The sequence below is a fragment of the Gopherus flavomarginatus genome, chromosome 18, assembly GCF_025201925.1.
Source record: "Gopherus flavomarginatus isolate rGopFla2 chromosome 18, rGopFla2.mat.asm, whole genome shotgun sequence".
Classification (NCBI taxonomy): Eukaryota; Metazoa; Chordata; order Testudines; family Testudinidae; genus Gopherus; species Gopherus flavomarginatus.
Window position 1 is genome coordinate 17854569 of NC_066634.1, and position 16472 is coordinate 17871040.

At 54.5% G+C, this 16472-nt stretch overlaps 1 protein-coding gene across 2 annotated transcripts; it reads left to right on the forward strand.

Moving 5' to 3' along the window:
• The first annotated feature begins 5704 nt into the window (after positions 1–5704).
• Positions 5705–15121, forward strand: SULT2A1 (sulfotransferase family 2A member 1). 2 transcript variants are annotated; one of them, XM_050927865.1, is made up of 7 exons: positions 5705–6177; positions 9138–9306; positions 9709–9917; positions 11428–11554; positions 13094–13188; positions 14155–14335; positions 14667–15121. In XM_050927865.1, the coding sequence occupies exons 1-7, from the start codon at positions 6016–6018 to the stop codon at positions 14780–14782; spliced, it is 1059 nt and encodes a 352-aa protein (XP_050783822.1). In that variant the 5' UTR covers positions 5705–6015; the 3' UTR covers positions 14783–15121. The 2 variants fall into 2 exon arrangements, with proteins under 2 accessions (XP_050783822.1, XP_050783821.1); XM_050927864.1 differs by lacking the exon at positions 5705–6177 and adding an exon at positions 6533–7906.
• The last annotated feature ends 1351 nt before the right edge of the window (positions 15122–16472 follow it).

Below are 16472 nucleotides of genomic sequence, written 5' to 3' on the forward strand. Positions count from 1 at the left end.
ATCCCCCTGCACCTTAATCCTCAGCCCCAGCTCTGAGACCCCCTGCAGCATGAACCCCTCATCCTCAGTCCCAACCCTCATCCCTCCGCACCCTGATCCTCAGCCCCAGCCAGAGCCCTCATCCTCCCGCACCCTGATCCTCAGCCCCAGCCAGAGCCCTCATCCTCCCGCACCCTGATCCTCAGCCCCAGCCAGCGCCCTCATCCTCCCGCACCCTGATCCTCTGCCCCCGCCCTGAGCCCCGTCTTGCATCATGAATCCCTCATCTTCAGCCCCACAGCCCTCACCCCTGCACTCCCTTCTATCCCCAAACTCCCTCCCAGAGCCTGCACCCCCACCCCATCCTACACCCTTACCCCCAGCCCAGAGCCTGCACCCAAACTCCGTCCCAAAGCCTGCACCCCTCACCCCCTCCTGCACACCACCCCCTGCCCCAGCCCAGAGCCTGCACCCAGCACCCAAACTCCATCCCAAAGCCTGCACCCTGCACTCCTCCTGCACCCTAGTCCCCAGCCCAGGACCTGCACCCCAGACCTCCCCCCCCAAACCCTCCCAGAGCTTTAGGCAGATGGGGACAGAGTTTGGTGGGGGCAGGTCCTGGGCACCACCAAAATTTCTACAAACTTGCCACCCACGAACAGGGAGGCTGGGGTTTCTTATCAGTTCTTCAAAGGAACAGCCCCTAACACAGCATAGCTGGTACTATGCCAGGAATGCAGCCCCTCCCTTATCTCACTTTTTCCCAGTGCTTCGTGAGACATGCTGCTTCTCAGTATGTTTCCAGTCAAAGGTTTCCCAGAAACCTCTATTAGCCTGACTTTGGTCAGGTTGGCATACCTGGTTTTGTCTGCTATAGCTTTATTCAGGCCTAACAACGGTGAGCTGACCCAGCCCATACTTGAAAGGCAGGGCGCTGAGTCTTTAATGAAGAGATCACATTTCCCAGCTGTTTTCAGGGAGGCCAAGTCAAACAGGCACCAGTCAGACCAACGCGTTCTAAAGAATCCAGTAACAGCCACACCCATCTCCCTGGCCTGGTGGCACTTCCAAGCTGGCTGTGGTGGGGACGACCCTGCCAGCTCTGCAGCTTGCCAGGCATGCAGACGGATAGAAAAGTCCTGCCCTCGTGGGAAAAACAAGCTGAAGGAGAGAGAAACCTTTAAACATCAACCAGACTGCCAGGCCTCTGTGCCCAGCACGTCTCTCTCTCTGGGGGGCTCCTTTAATGGCTGTAGCTGCTCTTCTGCCTGGCTGGGTTATTTGTGGCAGAAGCCATCAGCAGCCTGCTGAGAGGAGAAGCTCTGACAAGGCATCCGCCCACCCTGGGGCACGGCAAGACAGCTGAGCACTGGGGAAAGTCCTTGAGAATGTCTCACACCCCAGCGACTGCACTGTCACAAAGGGGGAAGGGCCTGATCCAACAGCTAAGAAATGCAGAGGGGCTTTGCTGGTGGATACGTGCTTATGGGGTCCAGTGGAGGCAGGTTTCTTGGATGAAGGGCAGCCTGGCTCCATGCCTTGACCCTCAGTGATTCTGCACTTGGGGAAGGCACAAAGGGAGAGGCAGTGTCACAGAGTCCCCGGGCGATGCTCTGGAACTGCTCCCCACAAAGCCAGTCAGGACTTTGGGGAGTCTCCTCTCCCTTGGAGCAGACTATCTTCAGGGCAAGAAACTCACACGTCTTCACCTCCTAGGTCTCTCCTTGGAGCATTCAGCATCCTCTGCCCCTTTGTGCACTTCCCACAGTGAGCCCGCCCCAGTAGGGTCCTTGGGAAGCCATGGAGTCCTGCACCCCCACTTTGCAGTCAGATGTGACTCTCAGCCAGCCAGTAAAAGAGAGGTTTATTCGATGACAGGAACAAGGTCTAAAACAGAGCTTGTAGATATAGAGAACCAGACCCCTTGGCTGGGTCCATTCGGGGGGCAGTGAGCCAGACCCCCATGTCTGCCCTCACTCCTTGTCCCCAGCCAGCTCCAGACTGAAAACCCCATCCAGCCCCTCCTCAGCTCCTTTCTGGGGCCAGGAGGTCACCTGACCTCTTTGTCTCCAAGACCTTCAATTGGCACCTTGCAGGGGGCAAGGGGCCCAGGCCATCAGTTGCTAGGAGACAGAGTGTCAGGCATTTAGGTGCACTGGCCCTTTGCTCTGCTAGATATTTAATATTTAGAGATATACCAATCTCCTAGAATTGGAAGGGACCTTGAAAAGTCATTGAGTTCAAACCCCTGCCTTCATTAGCAGGACCAAGTACTGATTTTTGCCCTAGATCCCTAAGTGGCCCCCTCAAGGATTGAATTCACAACCCTGGGTTTAGCAGGCCAATGCTCAAACCACTGAGCTATCCCTCCCCCCTCAAAAATACTCTATTCAGCACTGCTCTATAAATACTGTGCACTAACCCATTGCACCACTGAAGCCCACAATAACAAATTTGGTCCGAGAATTTCAGTACTGAATCATAGAATATCAGGGTTGGAAGGTGTGATAGATAGTTAAGGGTTAATAGAACAGGAGTACTTCATGTCTCTTTTGCCTGTAAAGGGTTAACAAGATCAGTGAGCCTGGCTGTCATCTGACCAGAGGACCAATCAGGGGACAGGATACTTCCAAATCTTGAGGGAGGGAAGTTTTTGTGTGTGCTGTTAGTTTTTGGTTGTTGTTCTCTCTGGGGGCTCAGAGGGACCAGACGTGCAACCAGGTTTCTCTCCAATCTCTTTGATACAGGCTCTTATATGTCCAGAATAGTGAGTACTAGGCAGATAAGGTGAGTTAGGCTTATGTTTGTTTTCTTTATTTGCAAATGTGTATTTGGCTGGGAGGAGTTCAAATGTGTATTTGGCTGGAAGGATTTTAATTTGTACTTGTATACTTAGGCTGGGAGGGTATTCCCAGTGTCTATAGCTGAAAGACCCTGTAACATATTCCATCTTAAATTTACAAAGATAATTTTTAACTGTTTTTTCTTTCTTTCTTTAATTTAAAGCTTTTCTTGTTTAAGAACCTGATTGTTTTTTTATTCTGGTGAGACCCCAGCAGACTGGGTCTGGATTCACCAGGGAATTGGTGGGGAGAAAGGTTATTTTCTCTCTGTGTTAGGTTTACTTTCTCTCTCAGGGAGAGGAGAAGGTGAATTTTCCTCTCTGTTTTAAGGAGTTTGAATCACAGTGGTCTTCCAGGGTAACCCAGGGAGAGGCAACGGGTTTACTTTCCTTGTGTTAAGATCCAGAGGGTCTGGGTCATCCCCAGGCAAGGTTTTGGGGGACCAGAGTGTACCAGGCACTGGAATTCCTGGTTGGTGGCAGCGCTACAAGTACTAAGCTGGTAATTGAGCTTAGAGGAATTCATGCTGGTACCCCATCTTTTGGATGCTAAGGTTCAGACTGGGGAATTATACCATGACAGAAGGGACCTCAGGAGGTCATCTAGTCCAACCCCCTGCTCAAAGCAGGACCAATCCCCTGACAGATTTTTGCCCCAGATCCCAACATGTTCCCTTCAAGGATTGAACTCACAACCCTGGATTTAGCAGGCCAATGCTCAAACCACTGAGCTATTCCTCCCATACGTGAGAACTGCGTAGGGGACACTGAGGCACCAACACAGTATTCAGAGAAAACATTAAGAACATTCCTAGTTCGTCACAGGGGCTCTAAGCCAGTGTCTCTCCATCTTTTCTGACTACTATACCCCTTTCAGGAGTTGGATTTGTCTTGCATACCCCCAGGTTTCATCTCGCTTAAAAACTACTTGCTTACAAAATTAGACTTAGCTAAACCTAGGGCTATGAGTTCAATCCTTGAGGGGACAATTTGGGGCTTGGTCCTGGTTTGAGCAGGGGGTTGGACTAGATGATCTTCTGAGGTCCCTAATAATCTATGAAAAGTGTCCCAGCATACCATTACTGGAAAATGGCTGACTTTCTCCTTTTTACCATATAATCATAAAATAAATCAATTGGAATATAAATATTGTACTTACATTTCAGTGTATAGTATATAGAGCAATATAAACAAGTCATTGTCTGTATGAAATTTTAATTTGTACTGGCTTCACCAGTGCTTTTTACTTAGCCTGTTGTAAAACTAGGCAAATGTCTAGATGAGTTGATATACCCTCCCAGAAGACCTCTGAGTATCCCCAGGGGCAGGGGTGGTTCTAGACATTTTGCCGCCCCAAGCATGGAGGGTCCGCTGGTCCTGCGGCTTTGGTGGACCTGCCGCGGGTGCTTGGCTTGCTGCCCCAGGCATGCGCTTGGAGCACTGGTGCCTGGAGCCGCTCCTGCTCAGGGGTACACGTATCCTGGTTGGGAACCACTGCTCTAAGCCATCTTCGTGCTCCCTTGCCTGGTCCCTGTAGAACAGCCTTGAGGTGGCTCTAACTCACATTCTGCTCCCCCTGTGGCTGCCGGGGAGCAAAGAACAGCCACAACACAGTGCATTCTGGCCATACCCATGTTTCCCCTCCAGTCAGGGGCTGGGCATAGGGTGGGGCACACCCCTCATGCCAGGCTGGCTTTGCCAAGGCTCCTGCATTGAGATGTCTGAGGAGGGAAAGGCCAGCTCAGCCCCAGTTTATGAAAGACAACCAGGTGGGAGGGTGGCAGACGGTCTGGTTTGTATCCCTGAGAAGGGCTGAGGTACGATGTCCTGGCTGGCCTGACAATGTGCCAAGAGATTCTGGAAATGGGATTAAAAATCACCAAAATGTGTCTGATGGATTTGTGCCAATGGAATGAGGCAGCCGCCCACGGCCCGCCAGTGTGTACTTGGGGGAGAGGGGGTGGCGCACTGGACTGCGGGGACAGCAGACTGGAAGGAGCAAGCTTCACCACCATGCCTGCTGCCACCAGTGTCTTGTGAGATCCATCATGACGCTGTTGGGCCTTCGAGATCCTGAAAGGGGACCTGACCAGACTGGGAGGGAGGGAGGGCACAGCATAGCCAAGGGGCACTGCACTAGGCCCCTCCCTGCAGCCTGGACTCAGGCTTTGAACGCAGGGAGACAGTCAGGGCTTAGCTCACACCCCTCTCATCAGCATCTCCCTGTGCCTGGCGTAGGCAGGGAGCCGCTCCGGGTGCTGGCTTTGGGGATCCCATTCCCAGCTGCCATCTCTCCCCCGACATTGCACAGGGAGCACAAGTGCCGAACTAGCCTTGGGGAATCGCAGTGTGTGCCTGTGATTTTCTAGGCACCTAAAGGGCCAGCATTGCAACCCTCAACGTCACAGCGCCTACGTCCCTCCGGGGAGCACAGCATCCGTGACTCACTAGCCCCAGCAGCAGGGGCTCTGTAGGCTGGGGGAGCGTATTCTCCCTGCTTACAGTCGGAGGGCTTGTCTCCACTACCCAGCCTTGGATGGTATAGCTAAGCCGGCAACACACGCCAGTGGAGATGCAGCCTGAGCTGACAGAGGGCATTGCTCTGCTGCCATAGCTACACCCTCCACCCCTTACAGCATTAAGGACGCTGACAGAGGCGTGCAGGCATAGCTGAGTCTATGCCAGGGAGTGTGGGGGTTGTAGTGCAGCGCAGGCCTGAGCAATGCTGCTCTATTGTATGCGCTGTGGTTTGTTGCTCTGGGCTGAGCAGATTCTAGGTGAAGTCCTTGCTTTTCGGGCACCTCCCCTGGCTTCCTGCACAGCTGCCAGCAGCAGAATTAAACAATAACAAGGCTGTTTAAAGACCCCACCTGCTGCACTTCCTGGAGCGTTTCACAGAAACATGCTTTCTCTGCACAACACTGGGACAATCTGGGCTGGACACTGCACCTTTGGGTGCCTGGTGAAACAACTTTTCAGCCTCTCTCCCTTGCCAAGTTCGTCCCTGGCTGTGCTGAGGGCCAAGCCGTATCGCTGGTGCTTGTTTCCTCGCTGTAAGAAGCGTGACTTTTGGCAGTGGCTTCTGATGATGCCCAGACTCTGGCTGCAGGGAGGCAGAGGCCCCCCATCACCAGCATTGTACTAAGTGTCTCAAGGGACCGGTTCTCCCAAGGATCTGGGAGGCGGGCGGTGGGATGGACCAGAACCTGGGGAATGGCTGTGCTCCAGACGCAGCAGCTAGTTCATCCTTGGGGCTCCCAGACAGGTTCCTGGGCATGGCCAGCCAAGTTCACTGGTGGGGCAGCAGAATTGAAGAGAGAGAGACCCGGATCTCCAGAAGGGCTCAGCACTCACAGGTATGGCTTTATCCACAGGGCTCCTTCTGTGCTGAACCCTTCTGGAGATCCTGGCCCCCACAGCCAGAGGCAGATGAAGTTTCCCTGGGGTCCTAGGCTAGAGCAAGTGGGGCCCCTCCCAATCCCTTCTGCCTGCGGCCCTTCCCAAGCGGGGTCAGGGTGTTGGGCTTCCCCGGCCCTGCCTGCCAGGTGGTCAGGGATCCAGGCTTCCACTGTTTGATGGCGGATTTTTTCCGGGGGCCCCGTTGGCCCAGAGGCTAATCCACCACGGCTCACAGCCAGGGGTCCCCTTTTTCTCTGTCTCCTCCACACTTGGAGAAGCCTTCATGCTCAGGGACCGGCTGGGGCTCCCGATTCCACCCTTTGAACAAGGTTCATTTATTGTTATTTAATACTTACTTGGCAGTAGCACTAGTGGCTGTGTGCTTGTGGTGCCAGGTGCTGGACGTGTGCATACTCACACCTGCATGTGGCCAAGACCCTACACAGACCTTACACAAACAAAACAAAGCACCTTGGGCATGATTTTTAGGCACCTGAAGATGCAGAACAGTGCCAAGTTGTGCCAAGGTGCTTTTGAAAATCTCGCAAGGCACCTATCTGCATCTCTGGCCACCAAAATACCCTTGAAAATCCAGCCCTTAGCCCCTCTCACCCTGCCCTATGGCTGCAGACAGCTGTTCTAACACCAGCAGCGAAACCACACTAGGAGAGCTGAAGGTAGAGGCATGGTGCAGATGAGAGTGGGGCAGAGGTGTCTGGGCTCTACCTGGCCTCACTGCTCTCCAGCTTGGCACTGCCAGCTGCTTGTGCCATGCCTGGCTTGTCCCTCCCTCTGCAGCATCTGGATCCTCCCCTGCTTCTCTCAGACTCACCCCAGCTGGGGAGCAAGTGACGGGTTCCTAATTTAGCACCGGACACCCAGGGCTGCTTCTTGGTGGCACTCAGTGCCTCTGCCAGCATAAAGGGGTCTGAGAGAGGGGGAGCCGGCTCTTGGACTGGGGCCGGCTGTGTCGATACAGGGGTGTCCCAGGGCCAATGAGGGTTACAGGGGTAACCAATCCTTGGTCGCTCACTGTTACTACAATAACCTGTTCAGTGTGGTCTGGGATGTCCTGCCGAGTCCCCTGAGAAGAATCACCATTGAAACCCCTTTGAGCACACAGAGAACGCTCTGTGCCCATCTTCTCCCAGCGCTTCCTGCTGGCTCCGAATGGGAACAGCAGCCTTCCACCACAGCCACAGCAGCAGCAGCTCCTGTCTATGTTTGTCTGTCTATTGCCATCTCCCTCTGACTGTGTCCCTACGCTCCATCTTATCTCTCTCTCCCCACACACTCCTTCTAGCTATCAGTCCCCATCCCCACGCACCCACCCCCTCAGCTGGTTTAGTGGGCAAACTGTGGTGCATAGGCTGAGAATGGGGTGGGGACTCTGTCCCTATGTGTGTCTCCACCTCTTGCTCCGGAAGGGGCTGACCACCTGGACTTTGTCTCTCCTGGAAATCATCGGCCTCGAGGGCTGGGCAGGGCCTGGCTCCCTGATCCCTCCCCGTGGCAGACCTTCGTCCCCACATCTCCAAGAGCTGTGCCAGGCCAGGGCTTGGGGAGCTGCAGAGAGAGCTCCTGGTCTGGCCTCTCTTCCCTGGCGGAGGTCGATCCCCTGAGCTCCCAGGGACCTCACACTCTGACTGCTGCCTCCCGTACCCCCAGGCAGAGCCATCTGGGCAGGTGAGTACATGGCTTGCGGGGGGAGGGAGGCTATAACCAGGGGCCTGGCAGGGCTGGAGTAAGCACTCTCCAATGCAGTGAGCCATTAATCCCTGCCAGGGGGAAAGCTCTTCTCTGGGAAGGGTGCCCAGCAGGAAGGGGACTGGGCAGAGGGTAACCAGGGGGAGGGGGGCCCAGCAGGGAGATGTGCATGGGGCACCCACTGCAGTGGCGAGACAGACTCAGGAATGGTTAGGAGATGCCCATGGGAATTAGCAAAGTGACGACTCAGCAGTGCAGCGCCTCCTGCTGGTCATCTGGGAATTAGCTCTTTCCCAGCTCTGGAGCACCTCCTTCTGGCTGGTGTCTCGCCTGCCTTAGGCCCTGTGTCCCTCACAGACCCCGGTGCCCTTTACCTCGGGGTTCTGCCCCAGCAGTACCCCCACACTCTGAGTCTCCCCTCCCAGGGGAACACCCAACTCCCTATCCCCACCTCGCCTCAGTGGCTACTGCCAGTCATCATCCAGCCCCCACTCACTGGGGCAGACTGCAGTTTGCAATGGCCACTCATCATTGGCAAGGAGATTGGATCTGCTGCCTCTGCCTATCTCCGGGCTGCCTCTCTCAGCCCCAGTACCTTTGTGGGCCTTGAACAAGGCCTGCAGCCTGGGATTTTATCAGGCTGGAGCTCCCCTTGCCTTTCCCCAGCACTGCTCTTCTTCAGGTACAGACACTCCCTGCTTATGCAAACCCAACTTATGCAAATCCAGACTTATGGAAAAAGTTCCATAAGCTTTTTCTTGTTCTTTTTTTACCCTCCTTTCTTTTTTTGGTGTAATTGTGGGGTATACATTCCCAATGTACGTAACATTCCACGTATAGAATGTTTGCATAGGTCAGGGAGCATCTGTACCTTGCTCCCAGGCAGCTAACCCTTCCCACTCCAGCACCAGAGTCAGACTTCTCTAGCTCCTGGCTCATAGCTCCTTTATAGGGCCAGCTGTGGCCTGATTGGGCTGGCCACACCTGTGATCAGCTACTCCCTCAGCTGCTTTCACTCCTTTTCCCAGCTGCAGCCCTCTCCAGGGCTGCATACCAGCGCTGCCCAGGCAGTGAAGCAGGAGGAGGGAGCAATGGGCCTGCAGTTAGGTTGACGCAGGCCCAATGCCCATCGGCAGGGTGCACAGCACTGGGCAGGAGGTAGATCTGCAGGCCCTTGTGCAAGGTGATAGGCTCCTATGTCTCCCTGCAGGGCTGGTCATCTCAGGCTCTGCGAAGCCAGACAATGGCAGTGGAGTATGTCACATACCAGGGCATCAAGTCCCCCCCTGCGTATAACTCTGAGCAGAGCCTGCGCTTCGCCCACAAGGAGTTCCAGGTGCAGGACGATGATGTCTTCAACGTCACCTACCCCAAATCAGGTAGGGCGCTGCAGGCATGGACGGGGGATCATCCTAGGTCAGGGTGGTGGGAGAGGGCACTGTTATCCTGGAACCCCATTATGTGGGGCGTGGGGAGAGCTGGATGTGGCCCGTGCAGCTATCAGGGAGGGGATGGGGAGGGCTGAGTGTGTCTGGGGTGTCTATTGGGGGTTGGGGATGGCTAGAGGGCACTGAGGTGGCTATAGGGGGTAGGGTGAGGACCCTTGGGTGGCTATAGGGGAGGAGGGCTATAGGGGAGGGCTATAGGAGAAGGCTGGGATGGTTATAGGGGCACTGGTGGGGCTCAGCCCTGTGGGCCCCACTGAACCAGGGAGGCACGCTGTGCCCAGAGACAGCTCCACGTCCTGCAAGGTGCCTGTGATCGAGCCCCCTATCCCCCAGGCACAGTGTGGATGATCGAGATCTTGAGCCTGATTCGCAGCGGCGGGGACCCAGCCTGGAACCGAACCGTCCTCAACTCCACCCGCGTGCCCTGGTTCACTACCCGCCTGGGGCTGGAGTCTGCACTGAGCTACCCCCGACCCCGCCTGCTGACCTGCCACCTCCCCATCCACCTCTTCCCCACATCCTTCATTGGCTCCAGGGCCAAGGTGGGCCAGGCAGGCAGCGCATGGGGGTTACAGTACAGAGCTGGGGGGGAAGGGAGGGTCGGTTCTCATGCAGAGCTGGGGAAGGGGTCAGAGTTATGATGCAGAGCTGGGGAGGGGCAGGGGCTAAGGTGCAGATCCGTAGTGACAGGTCCCCCGCAGGGTGCCACCTGGAACTGGAGTACAGCTGAGCCCTCTGTTCTACCAATCTGGGTTCCCTCTCACGCGATGATGTTGTGTCAAGCTGCCAAGCTCTCCAAGCTTGCACTCCCAGCAACATCCGCAGGCAGTGGTCACACCCAGCTGTGCTCATGAATGCTCTACCAGCCAACAATAGAGAGGCTTCAGCCAAAGTACTCCCCTGCCTAGGATCTGGTCAAAAACGTGAACAATATATTAGTTCTTACCCAGTCTGCCCCCTCCCCCGTTGTTAACTGAGCTGAGATTTTTCCCCAAGCACATCACTTAAACCACGCTGTTTTAGGTGAAAAATATAAAATTGATTTATTAACCACAGAAAGATAGATTTTAAGTGATTATAAATGATAGCAAAAAGATCAAAGATAGTTACCGTAAGAAATACACCAAAAATGCAATCTAAGCCTAATATACTAAATAGGATTTGAATCAAGCAGTGTCTCGCCTTGTTCCATAGTACAAGCAATTTGCTGATGTTTGCTACACAGACAGGGCTTTCTTCTTTCCTGCCTGGCACCAGCACTTTGCCCCCCAATTCAGTCTTTTTCTCTGGTATTCTCAGGTGTTGTGTTGCAGGGAGAGTGAGGTTCAGTCATGATGTCACTTCACCCTTTTATATCTTCTTCCAACTTGCTGGAAAGCTCTTTTGCTGTGACCTGGGTCAAGCAGTTCCCATTGTGTGGTGCTATCTCTGAGAGGTTTTTATTCTACACAGTTCCTGGGGTAATATATTATGTATTTCCTCAATAGGCCCTCAGCGTTGTTTGGCCTTTTTATTGTTCTACCTCAAATGCGGCTTGTAGGTGTCCCCAACCTCACAACATATTTCAGTAGCACATACATAGCCAAACTTCATAACTTCACATACAACCATAGCACATAACATTTAACAGGATATTAATATTCGACCGATTAAGACTTTTAGAATGACACCCCACAAGGCATGCTTTGTACAAAACCTATCCTACTCCTATCACCATGGTGAAAATGGATGCAGAGTGTCTCTTTGGGGCACAGAGTGTCACACATAGAGAGTAGGGTTTGGGGCATGTGCAGCAAAGGACAGCCTTAAGATTGTCCCTGAATTCCAAGTGCTTAAACCCTGCCCCCGTGGAGCCACAAGTGTTTACCTGGCTCTGGGGCCAATGGCTGGACACCCACGGACAGTCAGACCAGGAGAGTGATGCTGGCAGCTCTGCTCCGCAGAGCACTTCGGGGGCTCCCTGACCTGTAGGAGAGCATTTCCTGTACCAGTTCCTACCCTTCGCCCCTCAGCCTATGTCTTGGTCTAACCCCTGCCTACGCTCCTCTCCAGGTGGTCTACACACTTCGCAATCCCAAGGATGTTCTGGTCTCCTATTTCTATTTCTCCAAGATGTGCAGCTCATACGAGGACCCTGAGTCCTTCGAGCAGTTTCTGGGGGACTTTCTTAGTGGGGACGGTGAGTGCGGCTTCAGGGCCTGGTACGTCTCGGGACCTGGGAGGTTCAATACCTGATCCAAGCCTGGCCAGCCACAGATGCAGTCTGCCTCACATTGCCATCCCAATAATTCCACAATCCCATCACTCTGCAGCCTTGGGCAGTGGTGTGTGTGTGTTGGGGTGGAAGTATTCACCAGAGCTTTCCTGCCCCTAGCCAATCACTGGGGGGTCTCTCCTTGTGTCCCAGGGCTGGGGGTCATGGTATTGGGGCTCTTTAGTCTCCTCCCATTAGGGTGACGCGAGCAGTGAGTCCATCACCCATGTCAAACTAATAGCACAGCTACATAGTGGGGAATAACTGGCTAGGGGGTGGCACTGCTGCAAAGGGTCTGTGAGTTAGAGTGGCTCTCAAATTCAGAGTAAATCAGCAATGGGACAGCTGCACAAAAGGCTGCTATTGTTCTGGGGGGTGTTAACAGGAGTGTTGGTCTGCCAGGACATTGCCCCACTCTAGGCACTGGTGAGGCCTCAACTGGGGGACTGTGTTTTCAGGAAAGACGGGGAGAAACTGGGGAGAGGCCAGAGAAGAGCAACAAAACTTCTAAGAGGTTTGGCAACCCTGATCTATGAGGAGAGGTTGGAAGAATAGGGCGTGTTTAGTCCAGAGAGGAGGGAGCTGAGGGGGATCGTAGAACAGTCTGCAAATACAGGAAAGGTTGCAGTAAACAGGATGGGGATTAATTGTTCTCCATGTTCACCCAGGGGAGGACAAGGGAGATGTAGGTTAGATAGTAGGACAAACTTTCCAAGGGTGTAGAGAAAGTGAATAAGGAAAAGTTATTTACTTGTTCCCATAATATAAGAACTAGGGGCCACCAAATGAAATTAATAGGCAGCAGGTTTAAAACAAATAAAAGGAAGTTCTTCTTCAAAAAATGCACAGTCATCCTGTGGAACTCCTTGCCTGAGGACATTGTGAAGGTTAGGACTATAACGAGGTTTAAAAGAGAACTGGAAAAATTCATGGAGGTTAAGTCCATAAATGGCTATTAGCCAGGATGGGTAAGGAATGGTGTCCCTAGCCTCTGTTTGTCAGAGGATGGAGATGGATGGCAGGAGAGAGATCACTTGATCATTACTTGTTAGGTTCACTCCCTCTGGGGCACTTGGCATTGGCCACGGTCGGCAGACAGGACACTGGGCTGGATGGACCTTTGGTGTGACCCAGTATGGCCATTCTTATGTTCTTAAGGGTAGCTCAGCTCTGGAACAGGTGACCTACGGAGGTTGTGGGATCCCGTCACTGGAGATTTCCAAGAACAAGTTGAACAAACCCCTGCCAGGGCTGATCTAGTGTGACTCGGCCCTGCTTTGGCGCAGAGGGATGGACGTGATGACCTCTTGAGGGTCCTTCCAGCCCCACGTTTCCGGGAGTCTCCATTGGGGTGTCTTCTTACATCCTAGCAGGAGCATTCTCTGCTCACATGAGAGTCCCCTCTGTGCTGACTCTCTGGCTGACACTCACAGCCCCACCCCGCTCTGCTCTCTGCCCCTGCAGTGCCCCACGGGTCCTGGTTTGATCATGTCAGAGGCTGGATGGAAATGAAGGGCAAAGAGAATTTCTTCTTCATCACTTACGAGGAGCTGCAGCAGGTAAAGTGACCCAGCCACATCCCCTCTGTTGTAGACTGGCATGGATCCACTGGAGTCAATTGGCCAGCTCCCTGGCTGGGGTAAATCAGGAGTAACTGAACTGGAGTCAATGAAGCCGATTCCCCTACTTCAGCATGTTGTGAATCAGGAGTCAGCAGATTGGGGTACGGGAGGGGGTGAGGGTGAGGCCTCTGGGCTTGGGCCAAGGGGTTCAGAGTGTGAGGGGAGGTCCAGGCTGTGCCTGGGGCAGAGCATTGGGGTGCAAGAGGGGATGCAGGGTGCAAGCTCTAGGAGGGAATTTGGGTGCTGGAGGGGGCTCAGGGCTGGGGGAGGGGCTTGGGTGTGGGAGGGAGTGAGGAGTATGGGCTCTGGGAGGGAGGTGGGTGCAGGGGCAGGCTCCAGATTGGGACAGAGTTGGGGTGCAGGAGGGGGTGCAAGGTCCAGCCAGGCGGCATTTACCTCGGGTGGCTCCCGGTTTGGGGGCAGTGGGGCAAAGCAGGCTCCCTGCCTGCCCTGGCCTGTGCTGCACCCAGAAGCAGCCAGCATGTCCCTGCGGGCCCTTGGCGGGGCGGGGGCTCTGCACTCTGCAGGCACCACCTCCACAGCTCCCATTGGTGTAGTTCCCGACCAATGGGAGCTACAGAGTTGGCGCTCAGGGCACAGGCAGTACGTGGAGACCCCATTACCCCCCGTCCCCCGTGGGCGCAGGGACATGTCACCGCTTCCGGGAGTGGCGCAGGGCCACGGCAGGCAGGGAGACTGCCTTGCCCCACTGCACTGCCGGACTTTTAGCGGCCTAAAATCTCCTGGTTTGGCTTCCTTAGCCTCCGGGAGATAGAGCCCAATTCTGGGAGACTCCCGGCAAAATTGGGAGGATTGATAACCCTAGTCATCACCTGCCCAGGGCAGCACGGAGGGCTCCGCCAACCCGTGCCATGGTTACTGAGGCTGTTGTTTTCCCCCCAGGACCTGAGGGGCAGTGTGCAGCGACTCTGCCAGTTTCTGGAGCAGGAGCTGGATGATGGAGCTATCAACTCGGTGGTGGAGAACGCCTCTTTCAAGGCCATGAAAGAGAACAAGATGTGCAACTCAACGCTGCTCCCGATGGACATCATGGATCAGGACAAGGGCACTTTCCTGAGGAAGGGTGAGGAGATGGGTGCCCTGGGGCACTGCCCCCCAAGCTGCTGGGTGTGGCAAGTCTGGGCCCCCCAGTAGTGACAGTGAGGGGAGCTGCTGTGATCCAGCCCAACAAGGTTGACCCCATCGGTGGGGAGCCAGGCTCCAGTAAGCCCACTGCAGCCCTCAAGAGGGATAAGCCAGAGCCCGGAGTGTTTGCTGGGAGCGGGGTGGGCTCAGGTCCTCCTTCTGTGAGCAAGCTTCCCTTGATGCACAGGGTGAAGGGAGAGACACGCTGATCCAACCCCCTCAATGGCCACGGTGCAAATCCTGAGTTGATGCCTCTCTCGATTTCACAGGCATCTGTGGGGACTGGAAGAACCATTTCACGGTGGCACAGAGCGAGGCCTTCGACAGGATCTACCAGGACCGGATGGGGGGGTTGCCGGAGGCGTTCCCATGGGATGCACGCTAGGAATGAACCACAGGAATAAAGCAGAGCATGGAACCACAGGCAGCTGGGCTGAGTTAGTAGGGACAACTGTCTGCAGTGGTTCACCCAGACCATGGAAGGGCATGGCTCCAGCCTAGCGGGATGGACCAGTGCCAGGAGCATTGCCTGGCGTGAGTGTCCTCTGCCAGCACTGCCTCCCACACCCCTTCATTCCACCAGGCGCCCGGGTCAGCTTGGCCCTAGTCTCCTGGGGCCCATTGCATATCCGATTGCCCCCGTGAATGTGTTCAGCTGTAGCCGCCAGCCACTGCAGCTTGCTCTGTCCGTGTCTTCTGGATTAAAGATCCCTCGGCCCTCTGATATCCCCCTGAACTTTCTCGGCAACCGCTACATAGACTGAGGCCCTTATGCTCGGTCATGATCTGGGGGTGAGGGGTTGTGTCACCGCCTGCCCTGTAACTCTGGGTGCCTTAAATGCTCTGCTGCTGAGGCTCACAATCTGGTCACCCATAGCCAGCAGATAGAATCATAGACTACAAGGGCAATTGGTGTCCAGGATCACGGATTGCGACAGGACGCTTGTCCCCCTGTGCTCTCAGGTCCCGCATGCTGGCACCCAGGCAGTGTGAAGAAGGAAGCACAGGAGATCAGAGTTGGATGTGGGGCTCTGAGCCCCCGTGCTTCCTCCTTCACACTGCCTGGGTGCCACCATGTGGGATTGAGCCAAAAGAAATCTGATGAGGTTCAACAAGGACAAGTGCAGAGTCCTGCACGTAGGACAGAAGAATCCCATTCAGTGTTACAGACTAGGGACCGAATGGCTAGGCAGCAGTTCTGCAGAAAAGGACCTAGGGGTTACAGTGGATGAGAAGCTGAATATGAGTCAACAGTGTGCCCTGGTTACCAAGAAGGCTAACGACTGTATAAGTAGGAGCATTGCCAGCAGACCATTCCCCTCCATTCAGCATCTGGCCCCACACTACAGAAAGGATGTGGACAAATTAGAGAGAGTCCAGTGGAGGGCAATGAAAATGATTAGGAGGCTGGGACACATGATTTATGAGGAGAGGCTGAGGGAATTGGGCTTATCTAGTTTGCAGAAGAAAGGATGGAGCTCGGCTGTTCTCAGTGGTGGCAGATGACAGAACAAGGAGCAATGGTCTCAAGTTGCAGTAGGGGAGGTCTAGGTTGGATATTAGGAAACACTATTTCACTAGGAGGGTGGTGAAGCCCTGGAATGGGTTACCTAGGGAAGTGGTGGAATCTCCATCCTTAGAGGTTTTTAAGGTCAGGCTTGACAAAGCCCTGGCTGGGATGATTTAGTTGGGGATTGGTCCTGCTTTGTGCAGAGGGTGGACTAGATGACCTCCTGAGGTCCCTTCCAACCCTGATATTCTATGATTCTGTGAAAGGGCTAGCTGCTCTCAAGGAGTTCGGTGGCTGCTAAAAAAATTACAGAGATGCTCACAGCCTGAGTTAGGTGCCCAACGCACCTACACAATGAATGGAGAGCCAGAGGCGCCCCACACAGCCAGGCTCAAAGAACTCCCTGTTAGGGTTCCACTGGCCCAGGCTAGCCTGGGAACACAGCCAGGCCCACACATGGCAGCTCTGAAACTGGCAGGGACTAGACAGCCTCTGCCCAAAACACACAGACAAGCCAAGTGACATGGATTGTCCCGGGAGGGTGGGACTCCCACTCCTCTACAAA